Source organism: Brachyhypopomus gauderio, unplaced genomic scaffold (assembly GCF_052324685.1).
Source record: "Brachyhypopomus gauderio isolate BG-103 unplaced genomic scaffold, BGAUD_0.2 sc47, whole genome shotgun sequence".
Taxonomy (NCBI): domain Eukaryota; kingdom Metazoa; phylum Chordata; class Actinopteri; order Gymnotiformes; family Hypopomidae; genus Brachyhypopomus; species Brachyhypopomus gauderio.
Genome location: NW_027506873.1, coordinates 292,212 through 316,057, shown reverse-complemented (window position 1 = coordinate 316,057; position 23,846 = coordinate 292,212). Strand labels below are relative to the sequence as shown.

Sequence of the window (23,846 nt, the reverse complement as noted above, 5' to 3'; positions counted from 1 at the left end):
GGGGCGTGTGGGTACCTGGGTCTTCTCCACAGAAGCGTTGTGCTTGTCACACATGGGGCTGATCTCCATCCCACGCTCCCTCTCACGGTCGCCCTGGCTGAAGAACTCCTCCATGATACGCTCTGTCCACTGGCGGTACAGCTGCAGAGACTTGGTGGGGTTGCTGAGGTCAGCGCAGTGCACCATGTTCTGCAACACCTAATGAAGACAAATGCACAATCCGTCAGTCCACGTGTCACACTCTGCCATGCGGATCAAACTCACCAGTATCAGGCTTGATTACCATTCTAACTGAGCCAGAGACATTGTATCTACTGTATGGAGCTGGATTCTGAACTCCAACCAGACATATAATGTCTTCATGTTACTCTTACTTGGATCCTGTCTGAGTAGTTATCCAACAGCAGGACTCCAGAACTTGTCACTTTCTTGGTCTCAACCATCGTTTTTAGGTCAGCCAGTAGGTTCATGTGTTTTGACATATCGGTGGCTAATACCTAAGATAAAAAATGCAGACATACATCCAAAGATCCTGTTCAAGCTATTTATTTTATTATTTAATATTTATTTTTACAGCCTTGTTGGTGTTCGTTGGTTATTTTATTATTTTATATTCATTTTTACGGTCTTGTTGGTGTTCGTTGGTCAGCCGCACTTACGATGTCGATGACCATCTTCCGTAGGGATTGTCTCTGCTTTTTGCTCAGGTTCCGGAACACATCACAGTTCTCCTCCTGCAACAGCTTAAAGCCCACTGCCAGGTGGTGATTCTCCAGCACTGAGGAGTCATTGTACATCAGGGCCAACTCTGAGTCTACACACACACACACACACACACACACACACACACACACACACACCATGTCAGGGTTTTGTGCTCATCCATCAGCCCATACATCACTTGTGTTCCTCCCCAGGATGTCTGGTATTTGTCTGCAGGGTTCTGTCACTGTCCCCTGACTGTCTGATCCCTATCAGACACACTGAAGCACACCAGGACAGGAGGCGGAGCTCCGCTCCATGACACACTCACACACACATGTACACACGCGCACATACATACACACACACACACACACACGCACGCACACACATATACATATGCATAAAAACACACACACGCACTTACACACACACAGACACACATCCATACACACACTCACATGCTCACACACACACACATGCTCACACACACACACGTTTTTGTGTGTATGTGTGCGGGAGTGTGTATGTATGTATGGTGTGTGTGTGTGTGTGTGTGTCTCTCTCTCTCTCTCTCTCTCCCTGTGTTTCTCCCTGTCTCTCCCTCTCTCTCTCTCCCTCACTCTCTCTCTCTCCCTGTGTTTCTCCCTGTCTCTCCCTCTCTCTCTCTCCCTCTCTCTCTCTCTCCCTGTGTTTCTCCCTGTCTCTCCCTCTCTGTCTCTATGTCTCTCCGTCTTACATCTATGTCTAAATGTGGTGTGCTTGTGATGGAGTTGTGATGGAAACATAGAGGCTTCGGTGAAATGGTGGAAGATGTGGGAGGCTCTTTAAGACACATACTCACTGGTGTTAATGAGAAACTGGTTGGAGACGCCCGGGTGGTCGACATCGTGTATTGCACTTGCAAAAATGGCAGCAAGGATTTCGAGGTCTGTGAAAACGGCCTGTGCGGAGGGGACGGGAGTGGAGGGAAAATTAGAAATACTGTTGTGCCCACGCCTCCCATAATAACTCCCCATTATTCTACTGCCAGCGTGCAGAAAACAGCAGATGGCGTGAAGAACCCTACAGGCCTGAGTAAGTGTGAGATCATCTTCAGACAATAAGAACAGTGATTCCCACTCAGTCCTTCTGTTCCACAGCACAGACATAGAAGCAGATTCTAAGCAGTATGGGGAGGTTTTAGTATTGGCCGATGGCGGACGTCACCTCCAGAGCAGGTGTGGACAGCAGCACGTGAGTGGACTGGGTGACATCAGCAGCATGGATGTTGTTGTGATATGCCACGTCTCCATGGTAGTGGTCTTCTAAGGTCATCAGGTAGGTTATAAAAGTGTCTAATGGAATTTTAAATGTCTTGAGCAAGTCTCTTTCCTGGGAGAAGAAAGATGACAATAGTCGGTGTAGAAACAGAAGACAAGTTGGTGAATCATTAAGTGAGGACACATAGTTGGCTTTATTAGGTCTCACCTGAAATATTGTGTACATCATCACTGTTAATGGCCTGTTAACCGAAAACTCTGTCACTTTAAAAACATTAAGGCCCCATTTGTTTACATCTTCCAGTTCCTGAAAATGAAAGCAAAACAAAAGCTCCATGTTAGCTGGACTGTACAAACGTGATGGACTGTACAGACATGCTGGACTGTACAGACATACTGGACTGTACAAACTTGCTGGACTATACAGACATACTGGACTGTACAAACTTGCTGGACTGTACAAACTTACTGGACTGTACAGACATGCTGGACTGTACAGACGTGCTGGACTGTACAGACATACTGGATTGTGCTTTACATTACCACACCCATCTACTAGATCAATGTTATGTGACCGAACAAAGACCTTTCTATAATCAGTACTGTCTATAGACATCAGTTGACGCTGCTTCCTGCTGACGCTGCTGAGGAGTGTTTTTTCCTATTTTTTCCTATTTGTTTGTTTACATCTGATATACAGTATCTACAAATCCTTTCTGGATATATTTACTCATAACTCCGACTACAACAACCTCCTTAAGCCATCGAAAGACATTTTCGATTCTCAAAAATTATCGATGTTCAACTTAAACGAAGCTAAGTATCTAAGTACTAAGTCTGAGTCTCTTGTTGCTTGTGCTGAGTGTGGCATGTATTTGTGTTGTGTCGTTCGCGAACGATTCGTTCAAATGAACGAATCATTTGCGTGAACGTACTGAATCAAATCACTTCCTCAGCTGATTCGTTCCTGTCTCAGTTCAGTAGTTGAGCTCAGCAGCGACCGTGCAGGCCAGCAGGGGAACTGTTGTGTGGTCTGTGAATCACCAAATCACCCGCGAATCTGGAGGCGGAGACTCTCATTGCTTGCTCAGTGATTCGTTCACTGAACTGAGGGCTCTCGTTCACTCTCTGATTCGTTCACTGAACTGAGGGCTCTCGTTCACTCTCTGATTCGTTCACTGAACTGAGGGCTCTCGTTTACTGTCTGATTCATTCACTGAACTGAGGGCTCTCGTTTACTGTCTGATTCATTCACTGAACTGAGGGCTCTCGTTCACTCTCTGATTCATTCACTGAACTGAGGGCTCTCGTTTACTGTCTGATTCATTCACTGAACTGAGGGCTCTCGTTCACTCTCTGATTCATTCACTGAACTGAGGGCTCTTGTTCACTCTCTGATTCGTTCACTGAACGTACTGTCACAGTGAACCACTGCTGGGGAAAAAGACTGCTACAAAATTAGGGGTGCTTAAAATGTGGCTGCAGTTACAGACATCAGGTATACTCTGCAACAGCAGTATCCTAAAGTGTTCAAGGGAGTGGGAAAACTGAACACTAAACAAATCAGCTTATACGTAAACCCAAAGGTGAAACCAGTGGCACAACCACTCAGGTGCATACCATACCATCTCAGAGAAGCAGTAGAAAGGAAAACCAAAGAACTGATCAACCTGGACATTATAGAACAGGTCGAAGGTCCAACCCCATAGGTGAATCCAGTAGTGGTGCTCCCAAAATGTGACAAAGATATTCAACTGTGCTTGGACATGTGATAAGCTAATGAGGCCATAGAGAGAGAAAGATACCCCATTCCTACAGTGGAGGAAATACTCCAGAGCATGAATGGCTCTGCAGTGTTTAGCAAATTAGACCTTAAGTGGGGATATCATCAGCTGGAATTAACACCAGAGTCCAGAGAGATCACTACATTTGCAGTGCACAACGGAGTGTACAGATACAAGAGACTGATATTTTGTGTCTCATCAGTCAGTGAGCAATACCAGCATGAGATAGCAAATGCACTAGCGGGCATCGAAGGAGTAGAGAACATCTCAGATGATGAAATAATACATGCACTGGACCAGAAAACACACGACAAACGCACGACAAACACACGACAAACACTTGACACACATGACAAACACATGACAAACACACGACAAACACTTGACAAACACACAACAAACACACAACAAACACACGACAAACACATGCATGCTGTCATGAAAAGACTTTCTGAATGTGGATTGACAATAAACTCAGAAAAATGCCGGTTCAACATGGTCAGACTTGTGTTTATGGGAATATTGCTGACACAAAAAACCATTGGTCCAACAAAAGAAAGAGTGAGAGCAGTAGTAGAAGCCAGAGAACCAAGGAACATTGCAAAAGTGAGAAGCTTCCTGGGACTAGTGGGTTTCAGCAGCAGATTTATACCACAGTTTGCAACACTCTCTGAGCCACTAAGGCGCTTGACCCGAAAAGAGACTGCATTTAAGTTTGTGCCAACTTAGGTCATTCCAAGTCTTAAAGTCTGAATTAGCGAAAGCAGGTACCCTAGCTTATTTTGACAAAGATGCCCAAACCAAAGTAGTAGCAGATGCAAGTCCTGTAGGTCTGGGTGCAGTACTAGTACAAAAACAGAAAGGGGAGGAGGTACCAGTGTGCTATGTAAGTCGTAGCTTGACTGAGTGTGAGCGAAACCGAAAGAGAATCTTTAGCACTAGTATGGGTAAAAGACTACATTCATATGTATATGGAAGGAAATTTGATTTAGTAACAGACCACAAGCCATTAGAGGTCATATATAGTCACCGATCCAAACCATGTGCCCGTATTGAAAGATGGGTGCTCAGATTACAACCTTATGACTACCGTGTGATACATGTTGCAGAAAACCAAAACATTGCAGACTCACTATCCAGACTAATTGTGGAGAGGACACAAGATGAGATACATGAACATGAGTCTGAGGAGTATGTGAGATTCATAGTAGTGAATGCAACACCCAAATCTCTCACCACAAGAGAGGTGACAGACCCAGAGCTAGCGCGTAAAGTGCGCAAAGCAATTGAGAGTGGACACTTTGAAAAGTGCAAGCCTTATGCACCCATTGCAAATGAACTGTGTGTAATAGGATACATAGTCTTGCGGGGAACTTGCATAGTGTTACCTGAAAAACTTCAAGCAAAGGCACTTGCACTAGCTCATGAAGGACACTTAGGAATAGTAGGGACCAGAGGTGGAAAGAGTACTGAAAAATTGTAATTGAGTAAAAGTATCTTTACTTGGCATAAATTCTACTCAGAGTAAAAGTAAAATTACCCATCTCAAAATTTACTCGAGTAAAAGTTCAAAATTACTTCATATAGAATGTAATTTATGTACAAGTTACTTAGTTACTTTCAATTATTTAATGAAAAAAAATCTAATTCAGCATAAGTTGTTTTAATCGATTTCAAAGTGTATTAAAGTGCACATCCACACTGCAAAAGATCAGCTGGGCTCAGGACAATGACAACCTGTACGATAAAGTGCAAACAATTTTCAGTCCTATTGTCCAACGGAAAACACTATGATAAGAATAAAGAAATTTAAATTACAAATTATTCAAAAAACAAAATGCACACAAAATTAAATGCCCACAAGATACCACAAATCAAAATTAACACAGGGTCTGTGTTAATCACCTATATAATGTGCATTTGCGCAGTCTCTTGTGCTCGTCTTTGTCTAAAGCTACGTGTCAGCGTGTGTGTGTGCTGCTTGCGCTCCGCACAGAGCTTACTTGTGTTGTTATTAATAAATGTTACTTGTGCACCGTATACGTTGTGGTGTCTGCCTCCTGCACCCAGCGTTACAGAAAGACGAGCCATACAGATGCCCGGATACGCCAAGCGTGCACCAAAGGGGAAGAAGAAAAGCCGGCGTCACCATGGCTCTTCCCCGGTCCGGCGTCGCGAAGCCCCCGTCACCGAGCAGACCATGAAGCAGGACCCAGTCTGCGCATACATGCTCTGCGCGGCATAGCAGACGGAAGACGCAGAGGTGGCGGACCATTTTCGCCAATCCGCGGTGCGCGTGTGGAGAGAGAGACAACCCCCCCGCATCCGTGGAACTGCCACCCAGTGCTGTGGGCAGCTGTGCGTTGGAGGAGAAGAGCGCACCGCTCCTGGTCCTCCCCGAAGAGGAGGAGACCAGTGAGCCGTTTGTGGTGGGGGTAGGCGCCTTTGCCCTCACTCCCCCCGAATATGAGTTCGAGAGTGACGACCCCGGAGAGGAAGAGAGCCCTCCCTCCTCTGGGTGTTCAGACGAGGAGAGTGAGGGTGAAGCCAGCTGCCCTTCCCCTACGTCAGCGACGCCCCAGAGGTCGGAGGAGGAGACGGAGACCAGTCCCGATCTGCCGGTCTGCTCCGAGGCCAACGAGCGCACCGAGAAGGCGGAGGAAGACGTCAGCCCTCCCCCATCCGTATGCTCAGAATCAACGGTGTATTACGTAGAGGGGGAGGACGTTAGTCCCCCTCCGTCCCTGTACTCCAAGAAAACGGTGTGCTACGGGGAGAGAGAGAGCGCCAGCCCACCTCTGTCCGTTTGTTCGACCCCTTCCGGGTTCGACAGCGAGAGCGAGGAGGGAGACAGTGCCTCTGGGTGCTCGGGGTGCACCATGTACTCGGGGAAGGAAGCTCCTCGGTCCCCATCAGCAGGGAGCAGCATGGACTGGTCCCGCTGCACGACAGCCGAGGAGCCGATGTCCCTGAGCCGGTGTGTCTCGGAGGAGGAGATGGACACCTCGAGGGGTGAGGCGTTGGCGACTCCAGGAGCGCGCGAGGGAGGCGGCGCAGCCAGCGGTCCAAGGTGTGGGTTCGGCGCGTCTCCAGTGACGCCGCGGATACCCGCCAGATACCCGCCACGACGGAGGCCACCGGGCGCACCACACAGCGCAACGCGCGCTGGATGCAGGGCGCCGAGGAAAGGAGGGACTCCGCCGCCTGCTGCGTCCACTCCGTTAGCATCCCAAGGAGGGGTAGCTCCACCATTGGCGCTCTGGCAGGCAGCCCAACCGTTGTCGTGGCTGCCTGTCCCTGTTCGTATGTTAGCCCCAGTGTTTCTCCCGAACCCCCTGTTCCCTTTTGTGCCCTTTGTGTTTAATGTTCCTGTGTGCGTGTTTGTGACTGTGCCATTGTTTAATGTATTTTCCCCTGTCTTCCCAGGGAGGGTGTACTAGGGCTGTTCGTGGTGGTTCCCTCCATGGGGGAGACGGCTCTTGGAGGCTCGTGATCCCGGCGGCTCCGGACCTGCCCGTCAGTGTATGTTCGGGGCTTTCCAGCTGCGCGGGACGCTCCGGGAGTAGCGAGCCCCTGGCGGGGGGTTCTGTTACGGTGACAGTCCCGGACCCTTCCCTGTGGGCGTGCCGCTACGTTGTCTGCGTGCTGTTGTGTCCATATTAGTACTTCCGTGGGTGTGGGTTGTCCGTGAGCGTGTTCGTAGTATCACCTGTGCCTTGTCTCGAGATCACGAGGGTCTGTGTTAATCACCTATATAATGTGCGTTCGCACAGTGTCTTGTGCTCGTCTTTGTCTAAAGCAGGGGTCTCCAACCTTTTTGGAACTGGGAGCTACTTCTTGGATACCAGTTATTGCGGTGGGCTACCGGGGTGGGGGGGTGGTGGCGAACGAAAGTTGTTGAGCGCGCGGGGGGGATGGGGGGGTGGCGAACGAAAGTTGCGTGTGCGAGTGTCAGTTGCTAAGCGGGAAGACCGCTAGCAACCGCGGACAATCTATAATAGTAGCAAAAACATAAACGATGCAGCGCTTTGGTGCATGGCGCTATAGTGAGCTATTTTTAAAACAAGCCCGCGGGCGACTCATGACGTGGGTGACCCCTGGTTTATTCAATATTGACGAAAGCCTAACTTTTTGATTGACAGCTAATTGAGCAATAGAACACGAGAGGGAGTGTGTTATCGTATGTACATGCCGTTACTTGACAACGCGTCCGCGGAGTGATACAGAGAATGAGAATACCGTGCTGTTATCACACATATCTGCAGAGTTAGAACACTTCTCAACCAGTCGGATTGTGAACTAACTGTTGTATAATTGGCAAATAATCATTTAGTGTTAGAAGAGGAGGGACAACTGTGAATTTTGATTGGACATAAATTTAAGTAGATTTCTCGATGGGACCAATTAGGTTTACAAATTTATATGTAATTCATTGGCCCTTTGGCGAACTACTCGGAAAGGGGTGGCGAGCTACTGGTAGCTCGCGAGCGATGTGTTGGAGACCCCTGGTCTGAAGCTACGTGTCAGCGTGAGTGTGTGTGTGTGTGTGTGTGCTGCTTGCGCTCCGCACAGAGCTTACTTGTGTTGTTATTAATAAATGTTACTTGTGCACCGTATATGTCGTGGTGTCTGCCTCCTGCACCCAGCATTACAAAAATAAAACAAAATGTGCACGATTCCACTACTTAAAATGCTCACAGGATCCAACTATTCAAAATACAGTGCCCACAGGATTCCACTTTTCACAATAAAATGTCCACAGGATCCCACAGATCCTGATAGATAGAAGATTTAAAGATAGAACAATCTCAGCCTTTTGGGAAAAAGTGCACCAGATAACGACCTGATTATGAGACAATGGAAAGGGCGCGCGCAAGGCAAGGCCATGCATGTAACGTTGGGTGTACCAATAAGTACACACTGCGTCAAAACCAAGAGAGTAGTAGAACCAAGTGCACACACACACACCACTCTATCCTTGTGGTAATAGACTATTACAGTCGCTACTATGAGTGTGAAGTTTTAATGTCCACAACCACTGAGAAAATAATTGATTGTCTTGAAACTATATTTAGTAGACATGGACTACCGGTTACTTGCAGAGATGTATAGTAACGAAGTAGAACTACTTCACTATTGCTACGATATAAGAGAGTCACTGAGAGAAGAATAGCACCATGGTACAATGAGCACAAGCGTAGTCTCAAACGAGCCACGCGGATCCTGGAGCGTAAATGGCGAAATTCAAAATTAGAAGTGTATAGACTATCATGGAAAAGCAGCCTTATTGAATATAAGCATGCCCTCCATACGGCAAAGTCCTTATACTTATCGGCCTTAATATAAAAACATAAAAACAATTTAGGACTCCTTTTTAAAACTGTTTCCAGCCTTACGAGGAGTCACGAACAAATCAATTCTCTAATTCCACTAGAGTGTAGCAGTAACAATTTTATGAAGTTCTTTAATGATAAGATTGATAAAATTAGGGAAAAAATTAGTAGTGCTATCTCAGAGCCTGTCAATATTCCAATGCACCTTGACAGCTGTCTGGTCAGCTCTGATGCCCTGTTAGAGTCCTTCTCCCCAATTGGTCGTGAGGAGCTTATTTCACTGGTGAAATCTGCTAAACCCTCCACATGCATACTAGATGCTGTATCAACACATCTACTTAAAGAATTACTGCATAGCAATGTAGAACCGTTGCTTACTATAATAAACTATTCTCTGAGCCTGGGCTATGTGCCCAGTTCATTTAAACTTGCGGTCATCAAGCCGCTAATTAAAAAACCTGGTCTTAACCCCCAGGATCTGTCTATAGGCCAATTACTAATCTGTCATTCGTATCCAAAATGTTAGAGAAAAAGTTTATTCGCAACTTCATTCATTCTTACAGACAGAACATGTCTTAGTTATTTCAGTCTTGAGTTAGACCCCATCACAGCACTGAAACGGCACTGACTAAAAGACTGAACAATCTCTTAATTTCCTCTGATAAAGGACACGTTTCTTTTCTCATACTGCTAGACCTCAGTGCTGCTTTTGACACCATTGATCATAATATTCTACTAAACAGGCTGGAGACACTCATTGGCATAAGAGGTCAAGCACTGTCCTGGTTCAGGTCATACGGGTATACCGATCTGTCAGGTATTAATCTACTGCAAAAAGTTTAGGTGTCACTATTGATTCTGATCTTTCATTTGACGGAAATGTATGCAATGTCACTAAGGCTGCCTTTTTCCATTTCCAAACGTAATATTGCCAAGCTAAGACACTTACTTTCATTAGCTGACGCAGAGAAACTGGTCCATGCTTTTGTCTCGTCGAGATTGGACTACTGTAATAGTCTTCTAATTGGATGCTCTAAACAGTCCATAAAGAAGCTACAACTTGTACAAAATGCTGCAGCTCGAGTCCTAAGGCCAGGAAATTCGATCATATTAGTCCCACTCTCGCCGCATTACACTGGCTTCCGATTAAATATCGCATTGAATTTAAAGTTCTTCTGTTAACCTATAAGGCGTTAAATGGTCTCGCCCCGCAATATCTGAGTGAACTCATTGCTTACTACAACCCATCTCGCCCTTTGCGCTCCCAAAATGCTGGATTTCTCCTAGTTCCAAAAATTTGTAAGACTACAGCCGGAGGCAGAGCTTTCTCCTTTAAAGCCCCCAAATTATGGAATAGCCTTCCAGCTCCAATCCGAGATTCAGACACAGTTCCAATCTTTAAATCTAGACTTAAGACTCACCTATTTAATCAAGCCTTTAGCTAATATTCCCCTTGTAAGGTGTAGGGGCTTGGGGGGCCCCAGACATTGAGATTTCTGGTGATCTGAGATGTTGATGCTGTCATCCAGCTGTGTCATGGCATCACTCTATTTGTGACAATGACTTGACTGGAAAGCAATGTCTCAGTGAGCCCTCATGCCTGTGGTCACCTCTGAACCCCTCCCTTTAGTTATGCTGCTATAGATTAGCCTGCCGGAGCCACATGCTCATCACTGGCACGTGAGCTATGTACATTTAAATTAATGGTGGTTTAAATTCATGTCCACTCAGTCTGTATTTCTATCTTCTTGCATGCCTCCACCCAAGACGATTGCATACAGGCACCTGCAGGCACCTGGAGGATGGTCTGGCTTGCCGGTGGATGTGCCAATGCCGGGGTTGGATGTGCCTTTGCCACGAGGGGTCGTGCTGATGCTGGCCCGCCTGAGGCCCACCGCCTGCACCGAGGGGACTGAGGCTGCTTGGCCGGGGAACAGGAGCCTTGACTGTTGCTGTGGAACTTTGAAACCACCCTGCAACCACGGACTTGTGTTAACGGGCCGCCCAATGGAGGATGGGTTCCCTTTTGAGTCTTGGTCCTCCCGAGGTTTCTTCCTAATCCCCACCCTATAGGGAGTTTTTCCTCGCCACTGTCGCCTTTGGCTTGCTCATTAGGGATCTGGACCCATACGATTGTAAAGCTACTTTGTGACAACATGTGTTGTGAAAAGCGCTATATAAATAAATTTGACTTTGACTACTGTAATGTATCTGTACTTTACTGGAGTATTTTTTCTCCTTCTTCCACTTTTACTTCACTACATATTTTCCATTAGGTTAATACTTTTTACTCCGATACATTTTTTACGTGCTCTATAGTTACTCATTACAATTATAAACATAATAGCTGGCGTGGTCACCGGGTCAAGCGATCAGGATGTCTCATGAGAAAACTGCGCATGCTCTGGTCGCGTCCCGCCTCTGCTGCTGCCTATGGAGAGGAAACAGTGCCAATTCGAAATGTAATCGCTACACTTTATCTCTTTATTGAAAAACAATACACAAGAATTAGCATTCAAAACCAAAATGCTGAATTTGTGCCAGAATTGAATATAATACAGCTCGAAATGTAATCACGGCACATAGGTATTGCTTTTCACCGTACGGTATTTCAGACATAAATGTCTCCTTTAAATGTAATGATCACGAGATTGATTTAAACACTGATGTGATGAAAACATGCCACAATGAAAAGTAAAATCTCCAGTGTGTGTTGATTTGTATTTAAAGAAAGAAACGCTGAAATCGTGCCAGAAGCCACCTTGAAATGCAATCGACTGAACGTCATTGTATTCCACTGTGTGTCTCTGCGAAGCTGTATTCATGCCAGAATGAAATCTAATCACTGTCCAATAGGAACGCTCGCCTGAATTTGGGGCGGGGCTTAGACTCCAGTCAGAAGCAATCGCTCGTAGTTGGACTTGAAAGCAGCAGAAATGTCTTTTCACAACAGAATAAAAGAGGAAATAAACAGTCTAATTGGACAAATTGAGGCTGGTGCAGTTACAGACGACTACGTGCTTAACTTAATTAAGCTGAAGGTGCTGGACAATATTGAAAACGGACCTAAAAAGTGTTGTACATGTGCTTGAATTCTACCTTGTAAAGGTGGATGAACCCTGCAAACAGCGCTGAAGAGCGGAGCCCCCGCGATTGCTACCCGTATTTTCCAGATTATAAACCGCTACTTATTCCCTCACGCTTTGAACCATGCGACTTATAATGAGGTGTGGCTTTTCTGTAGATGTTTCTTCACCCGTCAGGGGTGGAACAGAAAGTTAATCAGGTGGTAGGACAAAGTTGTAAATCAAAGAAGAAAGTGCTCATTTTCATTTAACTCATGCAAGCAGCAGGCATGACGGAGAATTTTTTCCAAACAAATGTGTTGTTCCAAATTCCGACTCCCCTCGTTTGCACACGCATAAAAACGCTACAGATGATATTCCGGAGTTACAGTGATTATAACTTAGTTCATTGAGCACTCTAGTTTTGTCCTAACTAGATATTTAGACATAATACTGCTGTAATACTGCAAAGTCGTGGTCAGAGGTGAACTTCGTATAGCCAGTGTGTATTTTATTTAAAATAATTGAGCAGTGGCGTGCACACATAGACATCAGGTGGTGCTAAAGCACCACCAACTCTGCCCTTTATCAACGAAAGTGCCCTTTTGAAACTTCGTTTTTTAATAATAATTATTAATATTATTATTATTATTATTATTATCATTTTACTGAGGTCAGTTTGAAATGATCTTTTGAAAACCTGAGCGATTAAAAACAATGCCCTGAAATGCGCCACCACCTCGCACACACCCGACCTCTCTCTTCCTTTAACACCAGATGCGCTGCAGCAGCAGTTCAGTTCAGCGAAGTGAAGGAAGCGTCTTCACGACAGCACACACGGTCACAGATAGACTTCTTCTCCCGTACCCCACCAGCCAGGTCACATAAACATCAAGTAAAATCGTACTGTTTGCCCTCTAAGCCCAACGTGAAATAATTTTGTTGTGCAGTAAAATGTCTCATACAGCACCAAACTACTAAGCATTTTTAGCCAACTGGTCTCCTGATAAACTAGTCGCTCTAGCCCAAATCAATGATAGATTACGTGAGGACGACCACATACAAATAATTAACTTTTTGTTAGGCAACATAAATTAACACATTCGTTTGTGAAAGAAGAAACGGGAAGTTCCCCATTACCTGTGAAAAATGCCCATCTGCATTCATGTAATGACAACACACCTAATTGTAGGCCTATATTGTTATTGTAGGCCAGTTAACTGAAGGACTTAAAAATGACTGTATATAGTTAATATTGGATATGGATTTTATCAGTGGTGGTGGTGGTGGTGTGACTTTTTTTCCATTGAAAACTCACGTTTAGAGAATGTTACAAATAAAAGTCAAATTTTATTCAACATGTGCTTGTAATTTTTTTAATAATTAAGTGTTCCATGTGCGCTAAAAAGTGCACGTGGAAATGGTTCCGTTGAGTTTTGAGGTTTGCCTGGACCAGGACCTTACAGGCATACAGCAGGCCTCTGAGCTTGCCCCTCTGAACCATTTCACCTGTGCACTTTACTCAATATTTCATGTTTCCTGTTAGATTTGAGGCATAAAATGATGCTGGGCCAGGCCAAAGTTAGGTGTCTGGCCCAACGCATTATAGGCATACAGCAGGCCTCTGAACTTGCCCCTCTGAATCATTTCAGTGCGCTTTCTGTGCGCTTACCTACTCAATATGCTGTGTTTCCAGATAGATTTGAGGTATAAAATGATGTTGGATCATTAATTAAAAATTAATGAGAATAAAATCAGGTTCCTCTCTTAAGGAGTGACCTGTTCTTCATGATGCATTTGTTATTTCTCTGGCCCACTATCAATAAGGCCTTCAATAAGCCTCTGAACCTACCCCTTTAAATTCGTTCACCTATATGCCCACTGCTCAATATGCCATTGTGTGCTGGTATTTCTTCTTCCAATTAATTTGTGTTCTAGATCAGCATTTCTGTGTTTTTAGTTTTCAAATCTAAGAATATGTTGAAACCATTTTACATAAGGAATGCTTTCATTATATATATTTTTTTTCTACATTCACAAAATCAGTATGGGAAACAATAACCTCTTAAATATTTGCCCCTATGCTCGTTTGTTTAATCTATCTCTTTTAAACAAAGTGCGCAGCAATCATGCATCGTGAACACACCCTTTTTGAATAAGGAACCAACTTCAGCCGCCGAATAAGGAGCTGCGAATAAGTAACCAAACGAATCTGAAACTGCGAAGATTGTGGAGTGTAGTGGAGTGTAGTGGACTGTAGTGTACGATAAGCTCATCTCGGCAACGCGATCGCTCTTTCTCACGCTGAGGACTCAGTGGGGCTGGAAATGTCATTATTAACCAGACCCCAGAGGGCCAAATAGACACCTCAGAGACTCAGAGATTTTGTGTTAAAATTACACAATAATGCATTTATGGTTGCTGAAAGGAGTATAGTTACATAAAACTATCTTTTGTAATAGGTGATAGTTAACCTTGTTGCCAAAAAGGTTGTGATAAGTTAATAGAAAGAGTTACATGTTTAGTGGACTATATAAGAGAGTAACTTTCATTCTAAAGAAAGGGGGGATGTTGTGTATTGATCACGTGACGGTTAGTAGAGTATGTGCAGAGGAACAAGAAGGAACACGTGGAGAATGGCGGCACGTTAGTTGTATTCAATAAACCGTATGTTGATTTTATTCAGAGTGTCAAGTCAAATTGTAGAAGTAAAGCAAACACACAACAGAGTCCTTTTCCCCAATTGGTCGTGAGGAGCTTATTTCATTGGTAGAATCTGCTAAGCCCTCCACATGCATACTAAACGCCGTACCCCTATCACCCCTATTCCCCTTACCCTAGATGGTTTTTCAGTAACACCTAAATCTACTGCAAAAAGCTTAGGTGTCACTATTGATTTGGATCATGTCACTATTGATTCGGATGTTTCATTTGACACACATGTATGCAATATCACTAAGGCTGCCTTTTTCCATTTACGTAATAATAATAATAATAATAATAATAATAATAATAATAATCTTTATTTGTATAGCACCTTTCATACATACATGCAACTCAAAGTGCTTTACAGAATAAATAAAAAGAAACATTAAAGGAAGCAATGATTGTCACGGTACGGCGGGCCCCCTATTGGTTGCCTCCGTCTACAGCGGCAGTTTTTGTTGTTGTGTTGTGTTCGTCCCTCAGGTGGGCGAAGTCCGCGATCCGTCTCACCTGAGGGTCGTTTGTTTGTCTATATATGTCTTGTCTTTGTACCAGTTGACCGCTGGTCATTATATCCTTCATTTGGATCATGTCACAGGTTTTTGGTTTGCACACTTTTCTATTAAACCATACATTTACCCTGAGACTTGGCGTGATCGCTTCCTTTTTGTTTCGCTCACCCTGCCCGTCACAAAGATAAGACAAAAAGAAAATGTTTAAAGAAATTTAAAGATAAAAAAGAAACAAACATAATAAAATAATGACAAATAATAAAATAATAATGTAATAAAATAAATATTAAAATAATTAAATTGAACTAAATAAAATAATGTAAAAAAAAAAGTAAAGTAAATAATATAATAATAATCTGGAAAACTATTAAAATGATTAGAACAGAGTTTCTTAACTAAAAGCAGATCTAAACAGGAAGGTTTTGAGACTCTTCTTGAAGCTATGCAGAGATGAAATGCCTCTGAGCTCTTCAGGAAGAGAGTTCCAGAGCTTTGGGCCATAGTGGCTAACAGCACCCTCGCCAATCTTTAATTGGCTTTTAGGAATCACCAGTAGATTACTGTTTGAAGACCTGACAGACCTGACTGGACCATATCTAATCATCATTTCACTGAGATAAAGAGGAGCAAGACCATGAAGACATTTAAAAACCATCACTAGAACCTTAAAATCTATTCTAAAGCTGACAGGTAACCAGTGCAGTGAGTGGAGTGCAGGTGTAATATGAGCTCTCTTTCTCCTGTGGGTCAGAACCCTTGCAGCAGCGTACTGAACTCGCTGTAGATGAGAAATAGAGCTCTTTGGAAGAGCAGATAGAACAGCGTTCCAGTAATCATCAATTCCCACGGATCTTCTACTAACTATTGCACCTACTATTATTCCGGCTATTACACATATGATCAACACCTCACTTTCCAGTGGTGAGTTTCCGTCTGCCTTCAAACAGGCCCAGGTAACACCCTTACTTAAAAAACCTTCTCTTAACCCTGCTCAGGTAGATAACTATCGGCCAGTGTCATTACTACCCTTCCTTTCCAAATTCATAGAAAGGGCAGTGTACAATCAAGTCTCTGATTTCCTAACCCAGAATGCTTACCTGGATCCAAACCAATCTGGCTTTAAAAAAGGGCATTCCACTGAAACGGCTCTGTTGTCCGTCACTGAAGCCTTGAATACTGCCAGAGCTACTGGACAGTCCTCAGTGCTCATACTGCTGGACCTATCAGCAGCTTTCGACACAGTCAACCATGACCTCCTTTTATCTATGCTCTCAAATATGGGAATCTCGGATACACCACTATCTTGGTTCAGGTCCTACCTTACTGAGCGTTCTTTCAAGGTATCATGGCTGGGGCAACTGTCCTCTAAGCACTCTCTGTCCACTGGAGTGCCCCAAGGATCGGTATTGGGACCCCTTCTTTTTTCCATTTACAGCAACTCGCTGGGTTCAGTTATCCGCTCGCATGGTTTTTCTTACCATTGCTTCGCTGATGATACTCAGCTTTATCTGTCATTCCCGCCTGACGATTCATTGATCTCGGCGCGGATATCCAATTGCCTTTTAGACATATCCTCATGGATGAAGATACATCACCTCCAACTTAACCTCTCAAAGACTGAACTACTGGTGCTCCCTGCAAAACAGTCCGTTCAGCACAACCTCACCTTGAAGATTGATTCTACCTCTCTTTCTCCATCAAAGGTTGTGAGGAACCTTGGGGTTATGCTTGATGACCAGCTTTCATTCACTCATCATGTGGCTAATGTTGCACGGTCTTGCCGCTATGCACTCTATAATATCAGACAGATCAGACCATTTTTAACGCAACATGGTACAAGCTGTGGTAATCTCATGCCTTGATTATTGCAATGCTGTACTAACAGGCCTGCCAGCTTGCACCATAAAACCACTACAGATGGTCCAGAATGCAGCAGCTCATCTGGTTTTTAACTATCCAAAACGGGCACATGTCACACCACTCTGTAGTTCCCGGATGGTGGAATAAACTGCCTTCGACCATCAGAGCAGGGCAGTCTCTCAGTTGCTTTAAGAAACTCCTAAAAACTGAGCTCTTCAGTGAGCACCTGCTCTAGCGACCTTAAACACTCCACTGCACCATCATCCATTTTATGCCAAGTCTGAATTTCATTGTAACTACTATTTTGTAGTATTGTAAGTCGCTTTGGATAAAAGCGTCAGCTAAATAAATAAAATAAATAAATAAATAAATAAATAAATAATCTAGCCTTGATGTGATAAATGCATGGACAAGTTTGTCACTGTCAGCAGGAAAGAGCATATCTCGGACCTTAGCTATGTTTCGAAGGTGAAAATAAACTGTCTTGCATGTAGTCATGATGTGTGATTTGAAGCTGACCTCATTATCAAAGGTGACACCCAGATTCATAACATGTAGTTTGGCATTCAGATTCATTTGATTTAAGTAAGTCTGGACATCATTCCTTTGTGAATCACTATCAAGAACAAGAATCTCTTCTCTGCATTTAATTGCAGAAAATTGTCAGACATCCATGTCTGTACATCACCTATGCAGTCAAACAGTGAGCAAATTGATTTTAGGGCTTTAGGTTCTAGAGAAATGTAAAGTTGTGTGTCATCTGCATGTTGATGATAACGTAATATCGCCAAGCTGAGACACTTTCTTTTATTAGCTGATGGAGAGAAACTGGTCCATTCTTTTGTCTCGTCAAGATTGGACTACTGTCATGGTCTTCTAATTGGGTGCTCTAAACAGTCCATAAAAAAGCTACAACTTGTATAAAATGCTGTCCTAACTAAGGCTAGAAAATTCAATCATATTAATCCCACTCTCGCGGCATTACACTGGCACCTGTATTGTCTATCTTTTTGCATGCTTCTACCTAAGACGATTGCATGCAAGCACCTACAAGCACCTAGGATATGGTGTGGCTTGCCCGTGGATGTACTGATGCCGGGGTTGGATGTGCCATTGCTGCAAGAGGATGTGCTGATGCCAGCTTCTACCTGAGGCTCACCATCTGCACTGAAGGGACTGTGACTACTTGGCCAGGAAACTAGAACCACAACTATAACTGTAGAATCACATTTTGTCCACAAATACGGACCTGTGCTAACGGGCCGCCCAATGGAGGATGGGTTCCCTTTTGAGTCTTTTTCCTCCTGAGGCTTCTTCCTAATCCCCACCATCATAGGGAGTTTTTCCTTGCCACTGTCAGGAATAACACTTGATAGCCATTAGGAATCAGCTGTTCCTCATCACCATGCCCACATTCCAGGCATTCATATCCACCGTCGTCTCAACACCTAGTCACGAAGTATTGCCAACTATGTTGCATACCGAGCGTTATTCTACTCTGCTGTTTCTCCTGTGTACCAACCTCTGCCTGTTCCCTCGACCCCGTCTCCTGCCCTCAGGTACCGTACTGACTCTGCCTTCTCGTTACGACCTCGGACCGGATTGACCACTCCCAGCAAACGGCATTAGATAAACTCTGCATTAACATCTTGCATTCTCTGGTTATATCTATCTGCCAAATAAAGAGCACTGCACTTTTTCTCTCTGTGTCCTCCATTCGTTACAGCCACTGTCACCTTTGGCTTGCTCATTAGGGATCTGGACCCATACAATTGTAAAGCTGCTTTGTGACAACATGTATTGTAAAAAGCGCTATATGCAGTAAATAGATTTGACTTTGACTCTATAATGCTGCAGCATATAATCAGGTCTGATCAGAATTTGGTCATACCAGTTGATCTGTAAATGAACAGCAGTTATTAGCTAAAGGCACTGGTGATCCCGTCCCTTTCCCCTGGCTTACCTTGGCTAAGGAGTCTTCTGTGTCTGTCTTGACGCCGAAGCGAGGGATGTTGGAGTTGCTGAGGCTGGTGCTGTGCATTAGTTTCTTCACGCCGCTGATCTGTGACATGGGCTTCTTTTTCTTCTCCTTCTCCTTCTGCATGTGGGGTGACGGCATCTCCACATCATGCTGCTTGTCTGCGAGCCAGAGAGACCAGGCCAATCAGCACCATAATGATACACACTGGCTGGCCTCCTCAGTGAGGAATATTGTAAGTGTACACAAATGTCTGATCACTGATCTGTTTGGTGCAATTACCCAGGAAGGTGTTGGAGATGAACTCAGAGACCTGGTTGCCAGACCGGCTCATTTCAGACAGGTGGGTCAGCTCCCTGTTCAACATCCTCTTGAACTGCGGTGTAAACACGAAGTAGGTCAGGTGAGGTGAGAGGATAAGGTGAGGGGGTGAGGTGAGGTGAGGAGGTTAGTGGGTGAGGTGAGGGGGTGAGGTGAGGTGAGGAGGTTAGTGGGTGAGGTGAGGGGGTGAGGTGAGGTGAGGGGGTTAGTGGGTGAGGTGAGTTGGGGGGTGAGGTGAGGTGATAAGGTGAGGTGAGGAGGTTAGTGGGTGAGGTGAGGGGGTGAGGTGAGGTGAGGAGGTTAGTGGGTGAGGTGAGGGGGTGAGGTGAGGTGGTTAGTGGGTGAGGTGAGGGGGTGAGGTGAGGAGGTTAGTGGGTGAGGTGAGAGGATGAGGTGAGTTGGGGGGTGAGGTGAGGTGATAAGGTGAGGGGGTGAGGTGAGGTGAGGAGGTTAGTGGGTGAGGTGAGGGGGTGAGGTGAGGTGAGGGGGTTAGTGGGTGAGGTGAGGGGGTGAGGTGAGGAGGTTAGTGGGTGAGGTGAGGAGGTTAGTGGGTGAGGTGAGAGGATGAGGTGAGGTGATGAGAAGTGAGAGGATGAGGTGAGGTGGTCAGTTGAGGGGGTAAGGTGAGAGGATGAGGTGAGGTGAGGGGATTATCAAGCCATTGAATTCTACATAGTTCTGTATACATCACAATACAAGTTTTTGAATTTAATTAATTCCTAATTCACTAGAACTAATTAAATGATATTGAATAAATAATGAACACGATGCAGTGTATTGTTTTTGTTTGTTAAAACATTTTACATTACTGTATTAGAGTGACAGAAGTCTACTGGTATATGTAGCCCAGTTATTAATGGGTCAGCTACGGTGACAAATATTAGATCACATAATCAATGCTTTCAAAATTACCAGTGAAAAATGATCTGTCACCTGACAGATGCTCAGTAACAGATTTTAAAACCAAGCCCCATCAAGGTGAAGCTCCAAACACACTCCTCCAAAATGCATACATGCTGGATTTCCCACAATTCCCTGTGCTCCTCAGCCAGCATAGCCGAGTAGTGATTTCCTCGAGTTTTCATACCTATGCATGTCTACTGCAACTACAAAACATCACGTGTCAACACAGAGAGATATAACTCCCACTCTTAGACAACATATCATATATCTGAATCCACTAACACCACTAACTGTATCCATCATACCATATATCTGAATCCACTAACACCACTAACTGTATCCATCATACCATATATCTGAATCCACTGGCACAACTGTTTCATATATACAGTATCTGAATCCACTGACACCATTAACTGAATCAAGAGCTTTTCAGCATTGTTCACAGCTGAAAAACAAGATTCTTAATCATTTTCCGTACAATGGCACACCCACAGAAAACACAGAAAAAGCATTACACTATACCTTTATATATCCCCATGATACAGAGCATAAGTAATTAGCTTCAGGCATTTTTGCAAAGCCACCAGGCGAGACACATACGAAGTGTGTAAGAAAAAAAACCTCCTGCTTATCCAGCCTGATCACGAATCAGCAGTTGTTCCTGATCTCAGCTCAGGACGGATGCTGCTGGGATGACGTCAGCTGACCCCAGATCAGATCAAATGAAAGGACAGTGCGTAGGCTGCTCAGACGCATGTTTGCTCTCCTGGATACGAGAGAAAGGACGTTGGGCTTGTGGACCAGACAGCACTTTCCAAATAAGGGAGTGCACCCGTAGACCTGGCCCACTAGTCAGCCAATCAGGGCTGATTTCAGACAGAGCAGAGGGGCGGGGCATGCTAATGGAGGAGTGAACCCTTAGGGACATGTGTTCGCTCTGTTCCAGCTCATCCACGCATGCACGAGACACTTCACTCCTGTCCTCACCAACAGGCAGCCAATGGCTTATACACATATTGTGTAATCTATTCTTCGTATAATGTGGCCGCCTACAAGCATAATCTATGCTGCTGCCTGTAAACTATGAAGCCATGGGTAATCCTGGGTGACAAGCGCATGATCCATCTCCGCGATCCAGCAAAAAAGCCAAATCGGTAAACCCTTCCTCTCTTTTGCCAACAGGGGCAGTACAATGAAAGTGGAGTGTCAGAGGCAGCCTTGCTTCATTTGTATGGTGACAGCAAAACCCAGCTGGAGTTCATCTAGCCTGTCCACAAGCCTTTCACGTGTTGCAAACACAGATGAGCTCATTTGACAAGCAAATGAAGGACCCTCATTAGCATACCTTCTAACGGCCAGCTTTATTGTTCCATCGTTTGAATATTAAGAATTTGAATATTTGAATATTAAGCCAAGGATGGCACAGTATGGCATGGCCTCAGGACAGCTGAGAAGATGAACAGGCATCTTCTGTTACCTTGTGCATCACATTATGTTCTTATGCAAAGTAAGAAAGCCTGATGGAAAGTAAGAAGAGATGCACAGTGCAGCCATCTAAGCAAATAGTGCATTTCAGTTACTGAACATACAAGTGATAAAAGCTTAAGAACAATAGGGGTGTGGCAAAAATAGATTTGCGTTTGGCCTCTGCCAATGAGGGTTGCTGAGTAGTTTTTATTTTGTGATGGAGGCTGGCTGTTGTACCTAACACATTGTTGCACTAAAACTTGAAAGGAAGAGCATGAATTTAATTGAACATTTTATTGCAGCATGCTGTATGCTAGAACTGAATAGCTGAAAATAATGAGGTCAAAAGGATTTGCCAAGTCAGTGGTTTGTGTTTTCCATTACAAGCAGGAATGATTCACTGTGTTTTGGTAATATTGGAATGACAACACATTCTTTTTCACCACTAATACCATTACATAATAAAATACCATTACATAATAAATGTGTTCACATCCAGCTCCGCCCTCCACCCCAATCCAGAGTCATCTGCCTAGATCCACCTGGTTTCCTGGTTTCCATAGTTCCCTTCTGTCTATCACCCCCGATCCTTGTGTTTCTGCCCCTTCATCATTATTTCCCAGCCGTGTCTCATCTATCATCACTTGAATCAGTGTTTAAAATCCCCACGTTTCCCAGTTCCCTGGGCAGTCATTGTCTGTCTCTAGGTGTTTATCACTGTTATCCTGTCTCATACTCCTCGTCATTTCGGCATGCTCTCCCTGCTCCCGGTTTGTTCTGTGTTTTGTTATCCTTTCCTCGTTGTCCAGTGGCAAGGTTTAAAATGCATTTAATTGCTGTATTGTTTTATTCCCCATTTTGATAGTGCAGCTCATCTCACTCCTTGTGCGTTATGTTCTGTTTATTCGTAGTCGCATTGTAGTCGCTTAGTTCAGCTGCCTATGTTGTCTGCTTCAGTTTAGCATTTGTTTCTAGATATGTGCTCATCTCATAATGTATTTAATGTTTCTGTCATGTTTGAGGTTTCCCTGTTTGTTGCATATGCTAGACATAGTTTTTCAATTACCATAGCCATAGCTTCTCTCTCCTTGTTTGCACTGTTAAAATGTTTTGTTCCACCCCTTTATTAAAATATATTATAACTTGCGTTTGCGTCACGCCTGCCCGTTGCTATTCATAACACAAATTATTATACAAAAACTGTTTAGGAGTGATAAGGTAAGAATTTCTTGGTTTCAGTTAAACCCATTGATGGTGATGTGTGTCAGGGCTCTGCAGCAATTGCAGACACCTGTGCTAATTAGTTTGGCAGATGTGTCCAATTAAAGGCAAGACTACTTAAGAAGGCTGTCCCACATTATTAAGCAGCCTACATTTTCAGCCAAATGGGAAAGAAAAAGGATTCGGCTACTGAGAAGCAACAAATTGTGGAGTGTTTAGTTTAAGGTATGACTACAGTCAACATTGCCAAGACACTTCATCACACAATCAAGAAGTATGTAGCTGATTCAGAGCACACACGTGTGCGTACTGATAAGGAAAAATTGAGGACTCTTTCCAACAGGCAATTACGTCAGGTTAAAAGAGCAGCTGTAAAAATGCCTCGTCATAGCAGCAGACAAGTTTTTGAAGCTGCTGGTGCCTCCAACATCCCCCGAACCTCTCTCTCTGGTCCTTCAGAGGTTTGCAGCTGTGCGTAAACTATCCTGTCGACTTCTTCTATCCACTGCACGCATGCAGAAATAGCTCCAGTGGGCCAAACAATACATGGACTGACTTCAAAACTGTTTTGTTCACCGATGAATGCCAGATGGTTGGAGTGGAGGATGGATGGATGGATGGAGTGGAGTATGGCTGGTTGATGGACACCCCATGCAAACAAGGCTACGGCGCCAAAAAGGAGGAGGTGGAGTAATGTTTTGGGCTGGAATCATGGGGAGAGAGATTGTC

The 23,846-nt window shown here is 44.4% G+C and overlaps 1 protein-coding gene across 12 annotated transcripts in view; it reads right to left on the bottom strand.

The window, feature by feature from the left end:
- LOC143487555 (3',5'-cyclic-AMP phosphodiesterase 4D-like) overlaps positions 1–23,846 on the bottom strand; it is a 198,722-nt gene that overhangs the window by 3,751 nt on the left and 171,125 nt on the right. For all 12 annotated transcript variants that reach the window (XM_076986556.1, XM_076986561.1, XM_076986565.1 and 9 more), the window contains 8 exons: positions 19,485–19,578; positions 19,188–19,363; positions 2,173–2,271; positions 1,912–2,076; positions 1,547–1,646; positions 660–814; positions 375–497; positions 16–198 (listed from right to left, as the gene is read on the bottom strand). In XM_076986556.1, coding sequence (XP_076842671.1) covers positions 16–198; positions 375–497; positions 660–814; positions 1,547–1,646; positions 1,912–2,076; positions 2,173–2,271; positions 19,188–19,363; positions 19,485–19,578 — 1,095 coding nt within the window. The remainder of the gene's footprint in view (positions 1–15; positions 199–374; positions 498–659; positions 815–1,546; positions 1,647–1,911; positions 2,077–2,172; positions 2,272–19,187; positions 19,364–19,484; positions 19,579–23,846) is intronic.